The 24,556-nt window shown below is 32.8% G+C and overlaps 2 protein-coding genes across 9 annotated transcripts in view; one reads left to right on the forward strand and one right to left on the reverse strand.

Moving 5' to 3' along the window:
- LOC127726261 (CAP-Gly domain-containing linker protein 1-like) overlaps positions 1-5,525 on the forward strand; it is a 92,396-nt gene extending 86,871 nt beyond the window's left edge. For all 7 annotated transcript variants that reach the window (XM_052233569.1, XM_052233568.1, XM_052233566.1 and 4 more), the window contains one exon: positions 1,017-5,525. In XM_052233569.1, the coding sequence (XP_052089529.1) occupies positions 1,017-2,079 (1,063 nt within the window). In that variant the 3' untranslated portion in view covers positions 2,080-5,525. The remainder of the gene's footprint in view (positions 1-1,016) is intronic.
- A 4,137-nt stretch (positions 5,526-9,662) lies between these two features.
- LOC127726263 (LIM/homeobox protein Awh-like) lies at positions 9,663-17,815 on the reverse strand. 2 transcript variants are annotated; one of them, XM_052233577.1, is made up of 5 exons: positions 17,638-17,815; positions 14,985-15,157; positions 13,613-13,827; positions 11,932-12,201; positions 9,663-9,831 (listed from the first exon to the last, which is right to left on the reverse strand). In XM_052233577.1, exons 1-5 carry the CDS (start codon positions 17,746-17,748, stop codon positions 9,770-9,772), a joined length of 831 nt encoding a protein of 276 aa, XP_052089537.1. In that variant the 5' UTR covers positions 17,749-17,815; the 3' UTR covers positions 9,663-9,769. The 2 variants fall into 2 exon arrangements, with proteins under 2 accessions (XP_052089537.1, XP_052089538.1); XM_052233578.1 differs by lacking the exon at positions 17,638-17,815 and adding an exon at positions 16,807-17,068.
- Positions 17,816-24,556: the final 6,741 nt, after the last annotated feature.

Genomic DNA, 24,556 nt, shown 5'->3' on the forward strand with positions numbered 1-24,556 from the left:
TTCTAAAATTTCATTCATCCCCAAGCATTTCGGGGACAAATTTTATCAAATTTATTCCAGCGCCAGATTGATAGACCCTGCTACTTACTACTTGTAATAGCACCACATGGGCTATCCCCCATGCAGACCTTGCACACCCTGGCTGCAGATGAGACGCCTAGTCTCATCCCCTTCGTGGAGACCCCTCGCTTCACATTCCCGGCTGGCGTATTGTCGGGCAGGCAGGTTCTTCCTCACACTACAGGTTGCTATTTGACTTGCTCGGCAGGAACTCCTAAATTCTTAATTATGCTGAGTGTTTCTCAAGGGCCAAAATATTTTGTTATTGAGTTTATTGTATTAATAAATATTATTCATTTGAAAGTTTTGTCTGCTTTGAGCCAGTATGATTTATTGGGACTATGTTTTGGTTTACACACAGATACCCCCTTTATTACTTATGCTAACATTTCATTATTAGGGAGTTGGTTTATATCCATAATGCTCAATTTCACTGATGGTGAGTTTATAAAATTTTGACTTGTTACAATTTACTTTTGACTTAAAACTCACCATTTGGGACTTTGTGGATTGTGATTTATATTTGAGTTTGGCTATCAAGAGAGTTTAATACATCAGAAATAAGAAAACATTGGATCTATAAGGATTTGTTTCATTACCATACAAACAGAAAATTATATGCATATTTACATACCAGGAGACAATTACAGATAAAACACCACCAATAAAAACCTTCAAAATGTATGTTTACATTATTGGACAACAATTGTTACACAACACAAAATTTACACCATGCACAACTACAAGACAATATTGTTTGTATAAATCAAAGTTTGGTAAGCAGTAAATATATATGTATAACTTATCTCATTATTCATTCTATAAAACTTGCCCAATGAGCTGCAATAGACATAGATGTTAACCAGGGTAATACATGTTAGGCTTGATAAATTGAAAACGTTTTTGTATTAATCTACATTAATATCAATGCTTTAATCTTGATGTTTAATTTTCAGACAAATGAATGATAAATGTCAAATGCTGATGAAGAAATTTGATAAGGAATCTAAAGTAAACAAGAGGCTCTCTATGGATTATGAAGAATTAATGTGGCGGATGAGCCAATCAGAAGGCTCCATGGAAAATCTCCTCAAGGTCGGCGAATCACAAAATCCTGGTGACACTAGTTCACCTGTGCTTAGACGTAAGACAGTGTCACCTGTTGTCAGTGAGCAATCTCCACTAAGAAGTCCAGCATACAGACGATCTCTTTCGTCAAACGTTGGTGAAAAATCTCAGGACAAAAAATGGAAACGTAAATCAGCATCTTATTTATATGAGGAAAAAAGAACATCACCAAGTAGATGTAGTCCAACGTATCGGACACATTTAGGGTCAGACTCATTACCAAACAGTCCAAGAACAAAAACCTCAGGGAGGAACAATCGCATGTCTCATTCTTGTAACGATGCTGATGTATTTGAAGGGCCACAACCCCTGCCTTCACCAGTGGCCCCTCCCGAGTTATCTAACTCTTTAGACAGTGATTATTTTACAAGTGATAAAACAGATTCTAGTGATAAAGACACTTCAACAACCATTTCTCAATCTGAAGACTCCATTAGCGTAACAATTTTTGAAAAATCAAATGGAGTAATGTCCCCAGACACTAACCATGAGGACATTTCTGAAATGTCACACTCCACTGATTCTAATGGTGTAAATTCTTTGGTTTGGGATTACGAGAAATTTGACTCTAGTTGTAAGTCAATGGAATCCAGTAGATCAATGGAGTCAAGTGTTGCAAGTGATACTATACTTGAAGGGAATGACGCATCAGATAACTGTACCTTCTCTAACTCAAGCACAGTAGAGGATATTTCTATGCCTCATTCTCCTGACAAAGGAGGAGAAATTACAATGTCACAAGAGTGTAATACATTAGACAGTGTCGTTGAGTTTTCTCCTCAAAATGAGGTCAAAGAATCGAAGGGGGAGGATGTTCAATCTAAGTCAAATAGTGATTTACCAAAAAGTAAAATTCCCTCATTTATAGGCATGCGTGAATCTACTGTGTAATGACGAAGAGGGAGAGAGAGAAGAGAGAAACGACAGAAAAGATGTTTTGCTTTGAAACTTTCAATGTTTATTTTTTGTCCAAATTAAATGTTACTTGAGAATTTTGAATTGAAAATTCAGTACCTGCCATATTTATTGTTTAGATATAGCTTTAGGCTAACCAATATAAACTTTTCAGCTATAGTAAAAATCTCTTTATTGAAAAAGCAGATAAAACATTGTTTGGATCTTGATTTATCGTAAATGATATTAGTTATAATTATGCAATTCAATTTTGCAAGTAAGCAAATACAATGTACATGCATTTATTACAAATTTATTAAATGTTTGATATTATAGCTTTACCATCCTACTGTACAAAACCATTTTGACTTGATAAATACATTTTTTAATAGTAAAGCTTTTTACAGAATGGGATACAGACATACATTGGTACTAGATACAAATAAACATTCCTTGGATATTCTTACTATGTTCCAGGGCTGGACATTATATATTGAGACATGTTGTTCAAAAGACCATTCTATTATTTTGAAGAGTAATTAAAAAACTGAACTGATAATCATTGTTAGTGAAAGATTGGAGGCATTATAATTGCATAGAAGTAAAAATTTCTTGTGATAAACCTGATACTAATACATGAATCTATTGGTTCAAGGATAAAGTTTGCTAGTTTTATCACTGCCACCAGCCTTGGAACATATACAGAGAAGTCCAATTTACAGATCATTTTATAAATTCATTCATTTAATACAGAAGAGGTATAACACTTCATGACATATTGTCATCATCCATGATTTTTATATTGTCAGGAAAGTTTGCTTTTGGATATAATTATAGGTAGCTGGAATAAACATTTTAGTTAATCATTATAATTGATGGGAACAATAAGAACATCTCAGCTGATATTACATGTTCAAATCTTCTGGATATTTGTTACGACAAGGGAGATAATCAATAAAAATTGTATGATACTAAGATGATGTATTATATTTTGGTGTTCATAGAAATAAGAGAGTTGTTTCTTGTGGAAACTTGGTGTTTGATACTGAGAATATCAATTTCAAAATAAAGATTAGTGAAAGAATCTTAAAAATTCAGTGAATAAATATCCAGAAGACTTTAGCATAGGATCATTGAAATCCACTAATAATTATGTAGATCTCACAGATTAATAATATATGTATAGATATTAAACTAACTGTTTGAATTAGGAATCTAAGAATTGAAAATTATGCTGAAACTATTCGACTCCGAACAAACTTGTTATATATTTGAGCAGTATAAACAATAAATGGTTGATTAAATAATATATCTTTTTTGTCATATAACATATGCAAAGCAATAATTATTCTATTATGAATAAACACATGAAAAAAAAATTTAAAAATTAATAAGAGTTATTAAAAGAAAATGTAGAAATATATTGATATGCTATTTCAGATATAATATTACAAAGTTTACGTACAGGCGTTTTTAAATGTTGGTTTTGTGATAAATCTATTAATGACCCCTGAAAATAAGAAAACAAGAAAAGGGTCAGTGTAAAAGTTTCTTACTAAAAGAAGACAAATTCACTGTTCATTCAATAATGAAAATCTTCTTGGTTATCTCCCCTTATATATGTTAAGATTATTTAGATATTACAAATACATGTAATTGCAATTCTAATACCATGTCACTAGAAATCTATATTGATCATTTGTGATTTAAAGTGGTGGCCTCAATTTTTTTTTACTCTAGCTTTACTTATGCTTTGAGTATTGAAATCAAAGCTGATTTTTGATAGAATTTCTTTTCAGAAATTTTAAGCAAGAAATTGAGTTTTTGAAGAAAAATGAAGATTCTGATTTTCCTAACTCAAGCAATTGGTTTCTTATTGTTTATGTATTTACATATGTCTGTTGGTCATGTTTTTTGGTTTATTTATTTATTTGTACATAGAAATTATTCGTTTGTTTACAGTTAGTGCTATTGAAATGTAAGAATTTTGAAACTTGTTCAATTTTTTTTCATTAATGCTACTTTTTGAAGATTTTTCAATGAATGTATTACTTCTGAAATGAGCATATTGCTTACATGTTAAGACATTGTTTTGAAACCAAATTTTGATGAAATATTTGGGAAAAACAGCTTTCTTAAAAACAAACTTGAAAAAAGTTTTTCTAATGTGGAAAGGGAGACAATTCCACATTCTTGTTTAAAAAAAAAAAATTCTATTTTTTTTTTTATTGTGATTATGCCTTAATGTATGATAAATTCAGAGAGAATTTTGTAAATTATGTTGACAAATTTGTTATAAATGTTAATATTAGATATTATAATACCAAACAGTAGTTGGTTACTTTTCCAAATCATTATTTGTGGTATGTTGTCATATTATTTATGTGTCATGTGATGAATTAAATGTTGTGATAAATGGTTGTGTAGTTAATAAACTGTTTTGGCTGTACCATGGAATAGGTCACATGATTAGTTCAAGTTTATATCAAGGATGAAATAACATATTTAAAACAAAATTCCTACAGAAAATTTTGAATCGATTATAAAAATATTTGAGAGAACATGTATCAAAATTTATAATTAACTCTTTATTGGTTTTTCAGAAACAGAATTTTGACTCATGTGGTCAATTTGCAATGTTTTATAGAAAATGTATTATTACAATATCCACTTCATGGGGACTAATTCTATGATACAACTAAAATTAGTTTATGATTTTTTATGTGTTTTGTGAATCACTATACTCTCTAGAAGTGTACTATGTAAGATGTATCTTACCACAATCTATATTAGTTGATCTTTTTTGGTCAAGATTTAAATTCATTTTGTGTTAATTGACTTAAAATTAGTTGTCTTAGTTTCATTTGAATTGCCTTAAGATAGGTGTTTATTGTATAAGAATCATATATGTTAGTTCTCCATTACAATGACCTTTTAGTTGATAGTCATGTCACTGGTAACAATATTGAATCTCCATAGAATGATCTTTATGTTTTTAAATTCATTTGATTATATATTCAAGCTCCTATAGTAAGTGCCCAAACCATCCCTTAACTAGCATGTTTCTTTTATGGTGAGGTCAAATCAAGCTGACCTTGACAAGTCTAAAGTTCAGTTTACTTTTAATATTCTGCAAACATGGTACTATTGCAAGTGTGTAGCACCAATAAAATGGTGGTGCTGTCCTATTTAAGGTGGTTCCCAATTACTAGTTTTTTATGCATTTGTAATTGAACCATACCAACCATACAGGATTCTTTGGCAGTGAAGTAGATTATCCATAGAAAAGACCAATATAGATTGTGGTGACAATACGTAGTTGTGTCTGCAGGTAAACGTTGCTAGATGTTTCATGTTCACATTTTGTCATTTTATTATTTATCATGATTATTTAATAAGGCTGTGTTCAACCTGCAGAAGTTAAAATAAAACTATTTAAAATATCATTTGTTATCAATCTGCTCTTGTTCCCTTTCTATAACTTGAACAAAATTTTGTTTCACTCCAATGTTCATTCTTTTTTTTTTTTCTCCTGAAATTCTAATATAAGAATTTTTGGTATATATGTCTGTATGTCCTTTCTATTGGAACAAATGAAGAACATGTTTCCAAATAAATTAAATTTAGTTCATCACGAATAAAAGGAAGGGTGCAGAATACACCAATGAATCGGCCACTCCATATGACCGAAAAACCGAAAAAACATCTTAATTTGTCTATTGTTGAAAGGTCCTTAGTATTTTAGATTAAGTCCATGGTAGTCTCTGTTGAATTATTAACATTTTGTATGCTATGGGCTTGTATAGTTTAATTTCTTCTTTCTGATGTGATAATGATGATGATGAATGGCTATTTAACATCTAGTGGAAAGTTAAATGCATATTTAGGATGAGAACATGTTGATATGAATTTGAACCCTGCTTTGTACTAGACAACAAGTTGAGAAGGATTTTGAGGTGCTATTTCACAAGGTAACGTCCGCAGGAGGGCATATCACCTTACTTAGCCTATAGACTGAGCTGACCCGTCTTTGACCTTACTCCTAAACACCACTTGCCATGAGGAGAAGCAGCAAATATCAATTTACAAGTCTGGTATGACTGGAGAGAAGCACACTACCATGAGACCACAAAGTCAATATCCCATCTTCTTGTGCTTTGGAGGGACCTTGGTGGCAGAGTGGTCAAAGTAGTACTGTATCACTATCCTGTTAACACAGAGGTTGTGAGTTTGAACCCCACATGTGGCAGGTGCGTTAGACTCCAATCTTAATGGACTAGGATTGTCAGTTTTCCTGCTGAGGTTGTGAGTTTGAACCCCACATGTAGCAGGTGCATTAGACTCCTATCTTAATGGAATAGGATTGTCAGTTTTCCTGCTGAGGTTGTGAGTTTGAACCCCACATGAAGCAGGTGCATTAGACTCCAATCTTAATGGACTAGGATTGTCAGTTTTCCTGCTGAGGTTGTGAGTTTGAACCCCACATGTAGCAGGTGCGTTAGAATCCAATCTTAATGGACTAGGATTGTCAGTTTTCCTGCTGAGGTTGTGAGTTTGAACCCCACATGTAGCAGGTGCATTAGACTCCAATTTTAATGGACTAGGATTGTCAGTTTTCCTGCTGAGGTTGTGAGTTTGAACCCCACATGTGGCAGGTGTGTTAGACTCCAATCTTAATGGACTAGGATTGTTAGTTTTTCTGCTGAGGTTGTGAGTTTGAACCCCACATGTGGCAGGTGTGTTAGACTCCAATCTTAATGGACTAGGATTGTCAGTTTTCCTGCTGAGGTGAGTTTGAACCCCACATGTGGCAGGTGCGTGCAACTCCAATCTTAATGGACTAGGATTGTCAGTTTTCCTGCTGAGGTTTGTGGTCCTCTCTAGGCACTCCTGCTTCCTCCACCAATAATAACTGTTCACCACCAAATAGCCAATAGTGCTGTAAGTGGCATTAAACACCAAAATCAATCAATCAGTCTTGTGCTTTTGTTTTTTAGTTGATTGTTATATTACAGGCAATATTATCAAATCTCCATGGTATTACTTTATAACCTAAAGTAGTGAAAGATGGCACAAGTTTGAGGGCTAACAATACTCTTCATCAGCCCCTGTGATTGTTATCTAGAGAAATTGAATAGTGCAAGGGTGATAAATGAGATAATTTTTTATCAACACCAGAATTCTTTGATGTTGACTAAGGTTCAATAAATGCCTGAATAAGACTGTCTTGTTCATGATCTGAAAAAAAAATCATCTAAGAAACAAGATCAATCTGGATGCGAGTCCCTTTACTGTGAACATGAAAAATCAAAATACTAGATCTGCAACTAAACCATGTATCAACACTCCCAAAATAATTTAACATTATGTTTTTATGAAACCTTTGTAGCTTACCTTACAGTATGGGTCTTTACTCGTTACTGAATATTAGTTTATGGTCATTTCTTGTCCTTTGCTCTTGGATGTTTTGTTATTTAGCCAAAGGTTTTAAAATTTTGTTTGAATAAAAAGATGTGGGGTGTATCTGGGAGACAGCAATCTAACAACGCATGAAAAACAAAAGACAGAGGTCAACAAACTGACTTCTACAATTAACTATTGTATATATAGGCAACAGTAGTTGGCCTATGTTCAAATCTCTCATTATTAAATTAAAAAGATACAAATCAAGGTAACAACAAAAACTTGGCGAATTGTAAGAACTCCAAGAGGAGCGAGACTGGGTGTGTCAACAGGGAACTCCAAAAGGAGCAAGACTAGGTGTGTCAACGGGGAAGTGTCTCCTGTTAAGCATGCATCACCCGCCATATGAATCCACTTTATTGTTCTACACCATAAACTTTGTTGTGAAGCAAGACAGATCACCTATTGGTGCCACTTTAATCGTCATCATCGCCAGTTGATACAATTTTCCAATATAGTCAATTTTTAGTATCTGTACTTAAGGTTATGACAGAACTTTCATATTTGGTGTAAAGTTGAAATAGCATCTATCCTACTAGCTGTATATGAAATTATATCATAGGAATGCTCAAGTAACTTTGAAATATTTGTCTTGTTCAAATTTTATTAAATTTTGTGACTAGCCAACAACAGCATGTGTTTAGTCTTGTGTGCATTAAATTTTATTTAACTTTTTTTAAAAATTCCTGTCACTGAATAATGAATGAGAATGTGTTGCACAGTCAATGAAACTGAAATGCATTGATAATTTAACAGCAAACCAAATATCTTGGCCTATAAAATATACTTTTTTTCAAAATGCCTAATCAATGCCAGAATCGTTTTTTTTTTTCTAGTTTTGTCAGTTTAATAATGTTTAAGGAGAATTTCTAAAAGTATAGTAATTCAATGATATTTGGTATGCAGTTGCATTTACATTGGATATTATTTGGCCTTTTGCAAATTTACGTTAAAATAATTTATAAGGTCATTTAAAGGAGAACGACTTTTGTAAGTATGTTGTTTAGTATGCTACTGTTTTAACCACTTTGGTATCTAATTTCAACGTTGACCCTTCACTGAACCAAAGATCAAAGGAAAGATCATAATATGGACTTATAAAATTGAGAATGGAAATGGGGAATGTGTCAAAGAGAAAACAACCCGACGAAAGAGCAGAAAACAGCCCAAGGCCACCAATGGGTCTTCAACACTGCGAGAAAATCCCACACCCGGAGGCGGGCTTCAGCTGGCCCCTAAACAAAAATGTCTATACATTAGATAGATCATGTCTTTGGAAGTGAGTTCTATATTTCCCTAGATTTTGAAGAATCAATCATCATCTGTAGAAGGTTGAATAATGTTAAAACAATTTTGGTATCATGGCTGCAATTACTGTACAGCACAACAGACCATATCAACTAACAACACTCATCTCTTTTTAGAAAAAACATGTGAACAAAATAACATGGTCAAGATAATCCAGTTGATACAGGTATGAAATGTGACGGAGTTGTACCAGTTTTATATGTACATAAACCTCTCACTTAGAAAATCTAGACCATGTCATAAAAAACCTGCACAGTGCAGCTTCCAGCAGGATGACCATTTACTTGAAATAATAAAATGTGCCAAGAATGAATCACAGTCAATTTTAAAATGATCAGGAAATTTCCAAGCTTTATAAAATATTTATTGATAATAAAAGATATGACAAAGCCAAGTGAATACTTCCAAGTGACCTACTTTGTCAAGTAGCAAATAATTGAGGGAAGTGATGTAGACTTGGTTTGGTGTAGATATCAGCCTCAGTTCTCTGCGTTGAATGTAGACTTGGTTTTGGTGTAGATATCAGCCTCAGTTCTCTGTGTTGAATTCAATCATTAATCATCTAGATTCATTCTTAAATAGATTCATACTTCCATTCTCAATTCTATTATAACCTGATTCATTCATAACTTGTCCAGTTTCATTCATAACTTGTCCATATCATTTCTCAAGTAAAAGTTTTCATTACTAAGAAAATTGGTACATGTGACAAACAAAACAGAGTAACTTAAACATTGATAGGAACACAAAAACACTCAGCAGGGACAAATTCAGTACATTAATACAACTCAACAAGTAAAATACACATATTTCTTCATAAAATCATTTTGTCTTTATTTGGACAAATAAAATAAATAGACAGACAATATGTACAAGATAAAAATTAAAACCACACATAAAATTTGGCACTATATTGTTACTCTGAGTATGATTGTTGGCTGTCACTTCCATCAGAACTACTGGATGATGGTGGTCTTACTGAAAATAAGGTCAAAATTTAATAAAACATTACAATAAAATAAAGTTCATAAAAAAGTTTTTGGTTTGTTAATAGGTTTCTGCTCTCCAAATTTTAGAGCTGAATAGTGTAACATTGGATGAATTTTTGGATAAAAAAGAATAAATAAGAGAAGATTTTGTCTGAGGACACAAATGCCCCCACTCAAGCTTGCTTATAATATGTAAAAAATACTTTTGGGATGGACAGAAAGACAGACGGAAGGATGGACAGTCAAGAGTAAAACTTAATGCCCCCTTTGCCTAGTGGCAGGGGCATAAAAAAATAAACGTGTTTCATACATTTTTCCAAAAAAATGTATATACAGAGTTCTCGAAATTGGTGGTCTGACGGTTTTGACCACCAAAATTTCCAAAGACCCATTGAACACAATATACAAAATTTTGCAATAGACATAATAGTGAGGACCAGCATATTTTCTTCAAGGACCACCAGGGGAAAAAGATTTCGAGAACTCATATATATAGACATTCTTTTAAGACTTAGATGATATAAAGATATCCATAATCACTTAATATAACTTATCTATTATATTTTAATATAGGAGTAACATGACAAGAGTCACTACTGGAGCAGGATCTGCTAACAGTTCTGGAGAACTTGAGATCACCCCTAGTTTTTGGTCGGGTTCGTGTAGCTAAATCTTTATTTTTCTATGTAGTGTTTTGTGAACTTGTTAAGTCTTTTCGTCTTCTTTTGTTTTTTTGCCATGGCATTGTTAGTTTATCTACACTTGGATCTCCCCTTGGTACCTTTCACCTCTTTTAGATTGTATAAACACCTGTCTGTGTGGGAGAAAGGGGGCAGGAGGTGGGAGAGAAAAAAAGATTCTAAAAGTGGGAGGTGGGAGTATCCCCCTGTCCACCTCCTCGTCTATTGTTAAAGTCAGATATTGTTTTGCCATCTTATGTCTTGGTTATTTGTGATGTTGGATTGTTGTCTCATTGATGTACACCTACTATCTCCTTTTATTTATAGTCTAGCTAAATAAACTGTTGTCTGATCTATGGTCGGGTTGTTGTCTCTTTGACACATTCCCCATTTCCATTCTCAATTTTATTAAATATGGTGTTTTCAAAGTTTGCAGAGAAAAGTGATTTTCTGTCACCATATGTCATTTAGTGATTTTCCATCACCAAATTTCATAGCTAAGGTTAACTAAGATATTTTCAATCACCAAATGTCATACCGTAGCAAAAGTTAACTAAGTGATTTTCTGTCATAGCTAAGATTAACTAAGTGATTTTCTGTCACAAAATGTCAAAACTAAGGTTACTAAGTGATTTTCCCTCACCAAATGTCAAAGCTAAGGTTAAGGGGACAACCATTAGATTCTGACTGTGGGGGCCTAGCAGATTTTGTAAATAAATATTCTGGCCCCAATTTTCACTAATAAAAAAAATATAATGGACCAAAAATATTTATTCAAAATTTTTTTGGCTAGCTCTGCTCACCAAATTTACCAAGTATACAATAGTTTATGAAATACAGGCAATGGCAAAATGCAAGGGCCATAGAGAGCTTACTCTTTCAACCAGAAAATATATATATTTTTTGCTTAAAATCGTCTAAAAATATTTTGACTCGCTACGCTTGGCAAAACTTCTTGCCATTTTGGATAACCCTTTCCAAGCACCCTCAATCCACCCTGATTTTTATGCTTTTATATTTTGATATCCCAATCATAGCATTGCAATGTGTATCCTACTAAAAAGTGATCTGTACCATAAAAGTTAAATTAGTTTAGGGGATGACCACTTGATTCTGAGGTAGGGACAAAAGGAAAATAAATATTCTGGCCATGGTCTGAGTGACAATAAATAATCTGGTAGCCTTTAAGTTGGAAATAAATATTCTGACCTCATCAAATTTGCCAATGATTTTCTGTCAGAAAATGTCATTGCTATGGTTTACTAAGAGCAAACCTAATTGTTATCTTTGGTGATCTGTTTCAAAATTAAAAAAAAATATCACATACTGATTTTAAGGTATCAATTCCCAAATCGCCATTGATCATGTTGATTGATTTGTTTATTATATGAGGTGGAAATTAAACTCACCAAATTTAGGAGCTTTCTTCTTGCCCTTTTCTTTTTTCTGTCTAGCTCGTGCATTTTGGAACCATACTTGTGCCACACGTTTATGAATCCCAGCTTTATTAGCTATTTTCTCCATGGCTTGTGAGTCTGGGTTTATTTCTAGTATGAAGTGTGACTGGAGTATTTGTATTTGGTCCTCGGTAAAACAGGTACGTGGTCGTTTGGCTCGTGGTTTTGAGGTTCCATCGTTACTACTGGTATCTGTATGTATCGTCTCTGGTATACTGGCTCCTAAAAAAACAAGTCCTGATTAAACCCAAAACAAAGTAAACAGTTAACTTAATGCCCATTGTTGAATTCTTATAAAGAAAATCATTTTGTAGTCTTTGGAAGCTAATCCATTGATTCAGTTTAGTCATTTTACTCAAATATTTACTATGATTCTACACAAAAGCTGACACAGTCAAATATTGGCCTCATTAAGAGTGTTTGTAGTATCGTTTGATTGAAATCTATATTATTGTATATGGCTCTAAATATTGTAATTTCACAAAAAAAACAAAAAACAATTTGTTTAATTCTTTTTCATTGACGATGTTGCCAAAGACGTAAACTGGTTATATGCAGGACATTATTGTAACCAATTATATATTTAGACAGTAAACCAACAGTTTGTACTTGTATACTATTCTTGGTCAAACAGACCTCTATGCAGTCCAAAAGATAATGCAAATTGATCATGTTGATGTGCCAATTCCCTTAGTATAAATGTATAAGTAAACTTTAGGGTGAATAGATACCCTTGTAGTGAATATATCAGATGAAAGCACATACACCCAAATCTGCAATTAATTGTTGAAACATTTATTGAATTTGTGGAATTTTATACCCAAATTAATACCAGATGGTAAAAAAACTTGTATCAAAGAATTTATTTTATAATATGGGATATAAATCTGTATTGACTATCTGTAATTTACTTCTCACGGTCATCACCAGGGGCAGATTTAGAGGGGTTTCCAGGGGGCCCGGGCCCCCCCCCTTTTATGGGAAAAATTTTGTTGATTATTTAGGGAATCACTGAAGCATGACTGGAGTGGGGCCCCCTCTTAGGCAGTCAGTGGCCCCCCTTATGAAAATTTCTGGATCCACCACTGATCACTTTTTAAAGAATAAATAATTGGATACAGTCCATTATGCACTCCTACATTGATGAGAGTGTGTGTAATGTTGTCTCATGTAGGAAGGCCTCACTGTATGACTTTAACATGAAGAACAGCAATAAAAGCTTCCTTGATTTTATGTTTGTCAAGCTTGTGTTGTATTTTTGTGTTTGTCAAGCATGTGTTGTAATTTTGTGTCATATATATGAATTAATACAGCATTTTCTAGCATTCCTCACAGTGCGATATAAGGACCCATTTGGGTTATTCCCAATAAGAAAGAATTCAAAACCATGCTGAATTACCTAATATTATCAACCTTGATTCTCATGTTACCTGATTCTGGTGTAATCATATCAATAAAAAGAGATGTGGGGTGTATGACAGCAACACTTCCAAAATACCAATAAAAAAGGACTAATTTAAATATCTCTGAAAAAAAACCCTGCTATCAATAAACTGTCTGAGCTATTTCTTTCCATACTTTCATTATAACTTATTATCAGAGCTACTTCCACCTATAATTTCAAAAAACTTACCATCTGAGCTATTCCCATCCATACTTTCAATAAAATGTCTTTTACACAGAAGTCGTTTGCCGAGAAGTCCAAACTGTTCCCCCGTAGATAATGGTTTGTCACATGTTTCACAATAAAAACAAGCCACGTGATATATCAAATCTCTGGCTTTCCTTACCCAGTCTTCTCCACGAATGGTTTTACCACAATTAGCACAATCGGTTCTGTTGAATTCTCTGTAAAAACAATCCACAATATCATTAACAAAATTCTTGCAAGGATTCATGTTGGACAATTTTTTGGAAAAATACATGTAAAAAGTCAAAATTTGTAAACTCTTGCAAAGGAGTTGGTTCACCAACTCATAATTTTGACCCTAAAGAACTGGAAAATTTTAAAAGCAATACTATTGGGATAAGTTGATGAAAATATATGTTAAATGACTTGATTATGTCAAATTGTTTCAATGAATGAAAATTTTTACCAATTGTGTAATTAGTGATCATAAATGTAGGTGAATTTCATGAACCATATTTTTGCATAATTTACAACAGTTTTCTGAAAAATTGACAGTGGCGCAACCTCTCGCCCACAAATATTTTTGCTGAAATATTCTTTATATACCATATTCTTTACTTTTCAACCAAATTTTCAAAGGGCGACAGTGGCGCAACATATGAAATCATGAAATAAAGTCGAAATAGATGACAAATTTCTAAAAAAAATTGACTTAAAATGAAATCTATTCCTATATCAGGCTAATATATTTGTAATATATGGAGCAGATATACAAATTTTCTTATGATACTTTCAAAAATACTACTTTTAGCAATACATACACATTAAATTTACTCAAACAATTGAAGTTAAAAAAATTTGCCTTTGAAGGGCTGTTTATTGAGATTACTGGCTCTACTCCTTTGGCCAGAATAGAGAGTCACAAAAGTTAATACATGTACTTGTGAAATTTAACAATTGAGACAATATATTCAAAATTTTAATCAAATTGTAAAACTATTATAATAGTGCAAAATCAAAACTAATTTAACAGTTGATCTATACAAATAATATGTGTTCTTCTTATATTTCTGAATTATCAAAAGTTAGAAATAATATATTACAAAAATATCTTTTATCCTACATGCACATATGAGCTGTATACAACCTAGAATAATAAGCAAACAACAATCTATCAATCAATATGTACAATCTTTTGATATTATAAGTGTCATTTATTTTATATGCACACAAATTCGAAGTAAATTAATGTAATTAAATATCCAAGGACACCTTCACTGCTCCATAAAATCAGTAACTGTTCAAGTACACCTTCATTGCTACAACTGACGAAGTACAAATGTGCAAACTTCAATACAAATGCCAGTAAACTTACTCATTTTTACAGAAGACACTGCCATCTTTAATGTAACATGAGGAATCCCGATCTAGTGCCGTCTGACAAAGAGAACATCTAAGGCAGTGGATATGCCAGTAACGGTCATTGACCTTCAGTAGGTGTCGGTCAGTTATCAAATCTCCACAACCATAGCATATATCCTTTTCAGTCTGCGAAATAATAAATATATCAATTTAAAAAATATAGATTTTTAAAATCGAATGGAAATACCAGCCCTTTTTAAAATGTTTTTGGTTTTGCCAAGTGGGTAAAAATTGTGTGTGACGAATTAATACTTTTCCTCGAAAAAAGATAATTATAGAATAACTAATCGAAGAATTCAAATAGAGAAAAATATTCAACGAGTGACCGAACAACACATTAATTCACGAATGCGCGTAGCGCATGAGTTAATTATCAGTGTTGTTCGATCACGAGTTGAATATTTTTCGATATTTGAATTCTTCGATTAGTTATTCTTTTTATTACATTGGCAAATGTTTTTTTTTAATGAAATTATGTAGAAAATGTAAGGAACTATATCTTTTTTCTACGCATTCACAATTTGTTTTGATCCGACGTTATCGACGTCTTGACAACGCCTATTGTTGTATGACGTCAGAGAGTGAAATAACCACGTTTATTTCACATGTGAAATTATCGGTTTTTATTTGACTGGGAAATCAATGTAATTCATTGCTACCAATGTAATAATAGAGAATAATGGGCAAAAAATATAAACAATAGAGAAAATGGACCAAAAAATAAAGAATAGAGAATAATGAGCAAAAATTAAAGACTACAGAAATGAAGGATCCCCCATCCAGAATCCTTCTATCGTATTTGCTGTCTTACGCTTGATTCCATTTTGCATGTTCTACTTTCATTGTTTCATGTGTTCTCGGTTTAATATTTTTGTCCGATAGCAACGTATAAAACATTCTGCATCAGGTCAATTAATCTGTACTTAAAACACAAGTTTTTTAAAATGCTAAACGGCGTGCAGTCACCTTTGTAGCAACCCATTCACCCAAAACCTCTTTCAGCATGTGTACATAAATATTCACCTTGTGTGAACGAAAAAAGTGGTATGGTTAATCTCCCCGTTCTGTGATAATTAATACTAGAAAGAAAAAAACTTGGGTTGCTGTCTCATATATATATTCAAATATAATAGAATCAGAACTTTAGTAATGATCATACTCATCATTTCGATTCATCAATCCTGATAAAATCAGTTCTTTTCAAATTTGAAATTTAATCGCTCGATCTTGTCTAAATTTGTCTTACTTTACCGTTAATGCATTAATCTGTTTGAATAATTGATGGAATGACACTGGACGTTAAGCAAGCAATAGTCAATTATTGATGTTGTTGTCATGTTAAATTCTCTTGGTGGGCCCATCATTACATCTATAGGTTACTATACCCAGTCAAGATTAAAAAATAGTTTAAATTTTAAATGACTTATAAAACTTGTATCAAGTCTTATCTTTTTTACTATATCCTTGTATTGAGTGTTTTCTCAGAATACGGTCTGGTTCATACACTAGAAATGATTTATTTGAATAGTCTGACCATAACTACTCTATTCTAAAGCTGCCATATTGATTTAATGATGGATTTGTGTTCTGTATAAAGATACACGTGTGGAATCGATTTATACTCCAAGAGTGTCTGATTCCAATTATTATCAGTAAACAAAGAAAATTGTCAACAAAGAAGTTTTTACTTCAAATGTTAAACAATTTTTAAAAACACTATAATGAAATATGTTATAATTATTTTACACAACAAAACATGCAACATGTAACCTTACCATGGTTTTTGGCGGTTTTGAATTACCAAATATCAAAATATGGCTATAATCTAAAGACACAATTCACACATTTCAATACTCTACTGGAAGCCGCTTATCTGGTTCCGTTTCCCTAAAGCATCTATTCAATATTCGTGTAAATATTTACTGATGTAGTATTTGTGACGTAACACCAGAACATTTGCTCTGCATCTGGATACGCTGTTCTCTGCACGCGCCGTGTGTGTATATGATATGTGCGTGTGTTGTGTTTCTAAGGAATTTTATTCAGAAACGTCTGGCTTTCCTCACAATAAAATCCAAAGTATCAAAGATACCACATAAAACGATTATGTCGGTAATAAAATTTCTATAAATTATTTCCCATTAGCATTATTTATCATAATAATGAATATATAATGATATTTCCAATTTGAAAATAAAAGGACGCTTTAAAGAAAAAAAAAATCTCAATTTTTTTTATTTTCGTTTAATATCATATCAATAAATAAAATATATTTTTTATAAACTAAAACATTAATAAAGAAATGAAATAATTTAGGTATATTCTTATCCTAGATATATATATTTACAGTTTCAACCTATAATTTTGGAAAAGATATAAAATAACTCGAAAATGGCAGGACAAATTCATAAAAAATCTTTTATTTTTATTCAGTTTTAAATTGAAAATTTACTCTCGCGTAAAATTCATCTGTAATGAAGCCTTTGTGTATTGACATAATTAATAATTAATGAGGACAGGTGATCTAATGAAGAACTTCCTCTCTATAGAACAGGTAATAATAGAAACCAGAAAATCAATAATAAAATAACATTTAATGCAAATACCTTTAAGAGTGCAGCGATGGAAAACGGGTAATGGTCCAGTGAATTAGAATCTTCATCCGAACCAAATGTAAAATTGCCTGAATCCTCGAAAATTCGGGTATCTAACTTCATGTCTGTGGATTGTTAGATTTTTTTGACATGTGTTGTCTGTGAGTGAAAGTCGTGAATGAACAGTGCGTGCTGGATTTATTGATAAGTATTGTTCATTGAAACGGTTGATTGATTCCAGATTGCGGGTATTCTATGACAAAACTGGCGATTCGACCCGGTGGTCAAACGGCTGGGGTATTTGATGTCATAACATGGCATGTGTCTATTTGATTGCGCAGTTAGCAGAGCTGATGTGTGAAAAATATGATATGGATACATCCATTTTTCTATTTCTTTTAATAATTTTACTTTCCTATTTCTTTTAATAATTTTAATGTAAATTTATTGTTTTTTACTTAAAACATGATTACTAGTATTTTTCTCAAACTTTAAACTAAATACAAGACTATTTTATGGTCTTCAAATAAGAAACAATTCGGGATGTTCGGGATGAATTCAGCCCACTGGTGGACGACGGTACAAAATGTATTACTAAAATGACACTGACGGAATATAATGGAGCCCATACGACCGCGCGAGACATGAACATGAAGGGCACCAACCCTCACAGTAGTCGTTAAACACCACGAAAGACGATTAAATCAATTACGCCATTGTACAAAATTCTGAATTTAATTACTAGTATATGACTAGTAGCTTAATTATGTGCGTTAAAATAATAATCTTTCGTCAACGGTGCTGTAAAAAAAAAGACATGTTTAAAAGGAGAGATCTAAATTAAACCTGTAGGAAAGTATGAACCAAAAATGGTCTCCATCTGAAGGATAAAGTATTCGGCGGTAATCATTACGCAACATTTAATTCGGTCCGATACTAAACTTTTTTTCCGAAGTAAGTAAGTCCATGTTCATAATTCTTCTAGAAAGTTAAGTCGCTAGAAGATATTTCTAAGAAAATGGCTCCATGATTTTTAAAGTGGTAATGTAAATTGTGATTTTGAGAATGTTCCTCTGTTTGAATGCATTAAATGTATTTGTTGATAGTACATTAAAGAGCTGTACAAAGTATTTCCAACAATTGCATGCTATGAACATTACTACTCGGTTACATTAAATATTGTAATAGCCGTAAGAAGGAGACAAAGTTCAAGAGAAAAAGAAGGAAAAAAACATTTGACGTTAAAAAAGTCCAGCAGTATAAAAAAAAAATCTGAAGAAACTGGTTGTATGTTAAAGATACACATTTCTGACTATAAATAGTTTTTTTTATATCTATCTGCATCCTTTTATATTATGCAATTAAACGTCTTTGAAAAAACAAACTTTGTCAATGTAAACCCGGATAAAAGAAGGAGAGAGTCATTGTATTTAAAAAAAAAATCCATACATGAGAATTGGCGTTATCGTATACATATAATTGGCGCAAATGAGCTAGGGCGCAAAAATCTTTAAATTGCAATTACAAAATACGTTTAATATGAGATCTCAGATATTTATTTGTTTTATTTTTACTATATAACATGATAATACTTTTTGTTTTGTTCCTTTTAATACTTTATCACTTCGTTGGCCGATCATCTTCGCTAGCCAAGGGTTACGATCCACTTCCCTCCTCTCCACAAGTGGATCGTTACCCTTGGCTAGCGAAGATGTTGGCCGATTTACTTGTTACTTTACTTTTTAAACATAAGGTTTATCCAGAAAATGTGCTTTTTCGAACTAGACATTACAGTAAGGATTCTACTTCGTCAAAAGTATCTCCCCATTACGCTACCTAATTTTTATAATCGTAAAAATGGAAGACATTGTAGTGATGACGCGCTGTCAATTTAGCTCTTGAAAACCGATAAATTTATCCACATAGCATCATTACGATCCTTATATGCCCGTTGTATTTTAAAAGACAAATGTATCATTTTATGCACTTGGTCAACTTAAACTGACTATTGTCTGGTCGGTTGTCAGGGGGAATTTTCGAAGTTCAAAAATATTTAAAAAAAATTCTAATTAAATATTTCGTGGAAGGGTAGAATAAAAATTTTCAGCGGTTGAAGACTAATTATACCCTAGAAAACAAATTATGCATTTTTAAGATCTACTTGAAAAGTCTGTCGTCAAGTACTTTTAGTAAAAATTTGTTATTCGAACACACCTACTCTGTTGTTATGACTCATTAGAAAGGTATTTCACTTGACCCATTTCATTTTCTAGTACTGTAAATTTTTAATGTTATTGTATCAACCTGGAGCCTAAATATATAAAAATAATAGAATCTGAAGCGAGATGATGTATCAAATGTTTTTCTTTTATACGTTTTCAAGACAGAACAGTCAACTCAAACACGCCTGAACATAAAAAGGTGTACTCGACTTTCTCTTTTTGATGAAATCATTGCCAGTTTTGGGTTTTTTCCCAAAAAAACTGTCGGCGGGGGCAGAGATGCAAATTAATGCTTTGAAAAGATCAATCTATTATCTTTCTTTGGAATTTTTTTCGGTGGAATTTATGCTTATGCACAAAAAGATCCACATGTATTTGCACCTACCACAATCGACTGTTTTGTGAAAATTTGTCCATAATTCAAAAATGTACAAATATCTCGAAGCTCCATACCTTAATTTGAGCAAAAACACAAACATAAGACGCATAAAATCTTAAATAAGGCACATTCATTATTTTTTTAGAAACAGATGTAAACAATTCAAATTTAGCAACTTGGTCTTATTTACCTTCTCTAACAAAGAGTTTCATTTCTTTTGTTTAATTTCAACTGGGTTTCCGCCTGACAATTGAATACCCGATGCAACAAAAAACTAAATTAATTAGATTAAATTTCTCAGTAAGGCGAGACTGGTTCCGATGAAAAGAACACCTGTCGCTTTAATACGTAACCATAATTGACTCAAGGGTCAGTCCGGTAGGTTTATTTTGGAGGTTAGGGGGTAATTTTGATGAGTTTTAGGGTTGATCAAAGAGAATGGGGATCATTCTTTTGTAATTCGATTGAGGAAAATACAATCTAAGGGAAGTAACTCAATATTTCAACGCTCCATGCACATGGGTTCCATTTCTGTGTTCTTTTTTGTACAACCGTGATAAATTCATGTCATAAGAGAGATTTCGTTATTTTATCAATGATGAAAGACATCATTTCTTCCTGAACACCTGTGTAAAATGTAGAAATGATAAAGTGTTTTTATTTCTCTGAATGAATGAAATAGTCGGGTTAATTTGTACTGAAAAAAGAACAGGCTGCATATGATTACTATCTTTATGCACCAATTAAAAAATGCACATGTATAAATCTTGTCAAACCATCACCCCTTGCGTGCGATATGAAGTGTACAAACTTTCAAAAGTTCCATACGAACGCCATTGCTCAGTAAGGTTTTGCCACAAGCATGTAAGATTGTGTGTCATATCCTATCTGTGTAGGGATTGTGTGTCATATCCTATCCGTGTAGGGATTGTGTCATATTCTATCCGTATAGGGATTGTGTGTCAATCGGATCCTATCTGTGTAGGGATTTTGTGTCATATCCTATCCGTGTAGGGATTTTGTGTCATATCCTATCAGTGTAGGGATTGTGTGTCATATCCTATATACATCTTACACGGGGTTACACTAATTCGAGTAGCAAATTGCACAAGTGCCAACACAATTAAGTGTGAAATCATACCTAGGTGATACACAACACGATTTATGGTTTAAAGCACTGAAACACATCGATTTTCTAGAATATTAGTCCTAAATATGGTGTAACTTTTTGAGTAACATTACATGGGTTTACAGTGTACGTCTTACACGGAGGTTACACTAATTCGAGTGGCGAGTTGCACCAGCATACACTTTTAAGTTTTGATTTAGTGTGATATCACACCTTAAATTCATAACACGATTTATGGTGCTAAACACTCAATCACACCATTTTCTGGAATAGTTGATCTAATAAACTGTTAACACAGAGATATGTCTCGCCTATTTGTTATTTTGATAATGCAAATGTTGAAATTAAAATAGCAATACTATAACATGTAAGTTATGCAAATATTCAAAGTCAATAAACAATGACTGAAGGTACAGGACTAAAAAAATCTCCATGGAAATGAGATGTGCCAATGCTAATACAACTTCATACCAAATACCATTGACTTATTATAAGTCGTTCCCTTTAAACAAACCTAAACACAAACATTAACTTGTAAACTATGTAAAAGTTTCAAAGTCAATGAACCAAAATGAGGGGGTCGGGTAATATAATCTCAATGGAAATGAGATGTGCTAATGCTTATACAACTGCATACCAATTAACATTGGCCTACCACTAACGGTCCCCCTTAAACTGACCTAATCACAAACTAATACATGAAAACTAAGCAAAATTTCAAAGTCAATAGACCATGAATGAGGGGCGGGGCCAAATAATCTCCATGGAAATGAGATATGCCAATGCTTATACAACTGCATATCAAATATCTTTGACCTACCACTAGTGGTTCACCATAAACTACCTAATCACAAACTAATACATGTAAACTAAGCAAAGTTTAGAAGTCAATAGACCATGACTGAGGGGACAGGGCCAAATAATCTCCATGGTAATGAGATGTGCCAATGCTAATACAACTGCATACCAAATATCATTGACCTACCACTAGTGGTTCACCATAAACTAGACCATCATCACAAACTAATACATTGTTGACGCCGCCGACGCCGGAAACCGCATACCTATGTCTCGCCTTTTGACTACGTCAAGGCGAGACAAAAATGGGGTTACATTGTAAGTTTTTTACATTGTACATCTTAGATGGAGGTAACACTAATTCCAGCGGCGAGTTGCTCAAAACCAACACCTTTCAGTGTTAAATAAGAGTGAATTCACACCTTCGGTGTCGATACATAACACGATTTATGGTGTTAACACTCTCAAACACACTGGAATAGTTGTTCTAAATTATGTGTAACTTTTGGTGTAACATTTCATCCTTTTTTACAGTGTACCCGTGTAGGGATTGTGTCATATCACCGATTTTTAACGCGCTTGTTCGAACACTCACTAACCCAGTTCCTCTCAAAATAAGTGCGATCTCTTGCTATCGATCTTGTTAACTCGGAAATATAATGTAACCACAGTACAAGGTATAGAGTGTGGACTTTCTTTTATATTGGCCTTTGTAAAAAAAAATTTAGCAGCAATATATATATATAAGAAAGGCGTTTATGTACAGAGTTCTGGAAAAGTGGTGGTCCGAAGGTTTTGACCATCAAAATTTGCGAAGGACCACCACAATTTTGGTATTTTGCAATAGAAATAATAGTGAGGACCACCAGGAAAAGAAAGATTTCGAAAACTCTGTATGTATATTCAATCTGAACACAAATCTTAATGACCTGCATCGATTTACAAATCAAATTGTCTTAATATATATTGTGAACAGGTCTGTTTATGTTTGAAGGAAAACCAAATGTATGTGGAAACACGACGATTCCTTATAAGATACACTGTAGAGACAACTTTATTCATGACTATTAACAAGAAGATACCGGTATTATGATTGCCAATATGACAACTCTCCACCAGAGACCAAATGACGTAGAAGTCAACAAATATAGGCCTTCAACAATGAGCAAAACTCATACCACACAGTAGTGGACCCATACCACATAGAATCATGGCTAGTTCCTTTGTTATATGTCATTTCAAACTGCATTGAGCTACAGATATTTGTCATGAGGACATATAAAGAATGGTACAATTTTCAATTTTAAAACTGTCCGATTGTTCAGCGAATATATCTACTTTCTACTCATAAAGGCTTTCGTGTTTAAATGGAAAGACTGCAATTCTTTCAACAAAAAACTCGGTATAATAATAATTAACATGTAAATTTATAAATTGTTAGATAAAATGTTATAAAGCTATACAGTTGTTTTTGTAGTTACTTTAATGTTTCAATAATTCATGATTACTGATTTGACTCAAATTTTCATTTTGAATAATAACATACTAAAACGTATAAAATAAACAATTTACAATGCATGGGCCCGATTATATGTATCAGGATTTCGTGTGTATTTTAGTATAGATGCCATCTAATTAACCATCGAGGTGGCCTCCGAAGACTACCGACGGTCATTTAACCCGATGTAAACATAAATATAGATATTAATAGACAGCGAATTGGTGCAATTGGATTTTTCTAGGTCTGTTTGGTTTCATATTATAGGTTACAAATATATGTTAATCATCGTGTTTACCTGTATAAGAATGAATTTTAGTGGATCGATCAGTCAATTAAATGGTTAACCCTTGTTTCACTTTTAATGTTGACATTCTTTTCCTTTTAACAACTGAACACGTCTAATTCATGCCTAACCCAACTGTAGCTAAAGGTTAAATTGAAGGTCACATGAATACGGATTCAATGAGGTCGAATTATTCACTTGCAAGTGAACAATTCATCAGCGATGTTTCTTTGCTTATTTTGTTACATCTTGTGATCCGTTTATTTGTCAATCGGCAATGGCAGTCGACAGGGTTTAAGAACATCAGTTGTTCAACCTGCTAGTCAAATGCGTTTTGTTTAAATATCCTTATACATATAGGATAGACTCTTCAATTTTGAGGAGTCAAAATAGGATGAACGGATCATATAAACCCGAAGGCAAATATAATACAAGCCCAAACGAAAAAATATAAACAAGTCTAAATTGAAAACAACGTTCAAACCTATGATTGCGTTGGATAAAAACCGCAATTTTTATACGTGTGCATGCAAAACAAATTTCTTGTTAGAGGGGTCTAAATGCAGCACAACAACATTTTCCAAAAGACCAAAAAAGTGAAAAAGTATATTTTAACAAA

This window comes from Mytilus californianus, unplaced genomic scaffold, assembly GCF_021869535.1.
Source record: "Mytilus californianus isolate M0D057914Y unplaced genomic scaffold, xbMytCali1.0.p SCAF_17, whole genome shotgun sequence".
In the NCBI taxonomy this organism is placed as follows: Eukaryota; Metazoa; Mollusca; class Bivalvia; order Mytilida; family Mytilidae; genus Mytilus; species Mytilus californianus.

Excerpts from the sequence above, each read along its gene's own strand:
- LOC127726263 (XM_052233577.1), bottom strand. The coding sequence starts at position 17,748 with ATGAAGTTAGATACCCGAATTTTCGAGGATTCAGGCAATTTTACATTT. Across the intron at positions 12,202-13,612 it reads GGATGGGAATAGCTCAGATG|GAGCCAGTATACCAGAGACG; the intron begins GTAAGTTTTTTG and ends TTGTTTTTTTAG. Across the intron at positions 9,832-11,931 it reads GAAGAAAGCTCCTAAATTTG|TAAGACCACCATCATCCAGT; the intron begins GTGAGTTTAATT and ends CCTTATTTTCAG.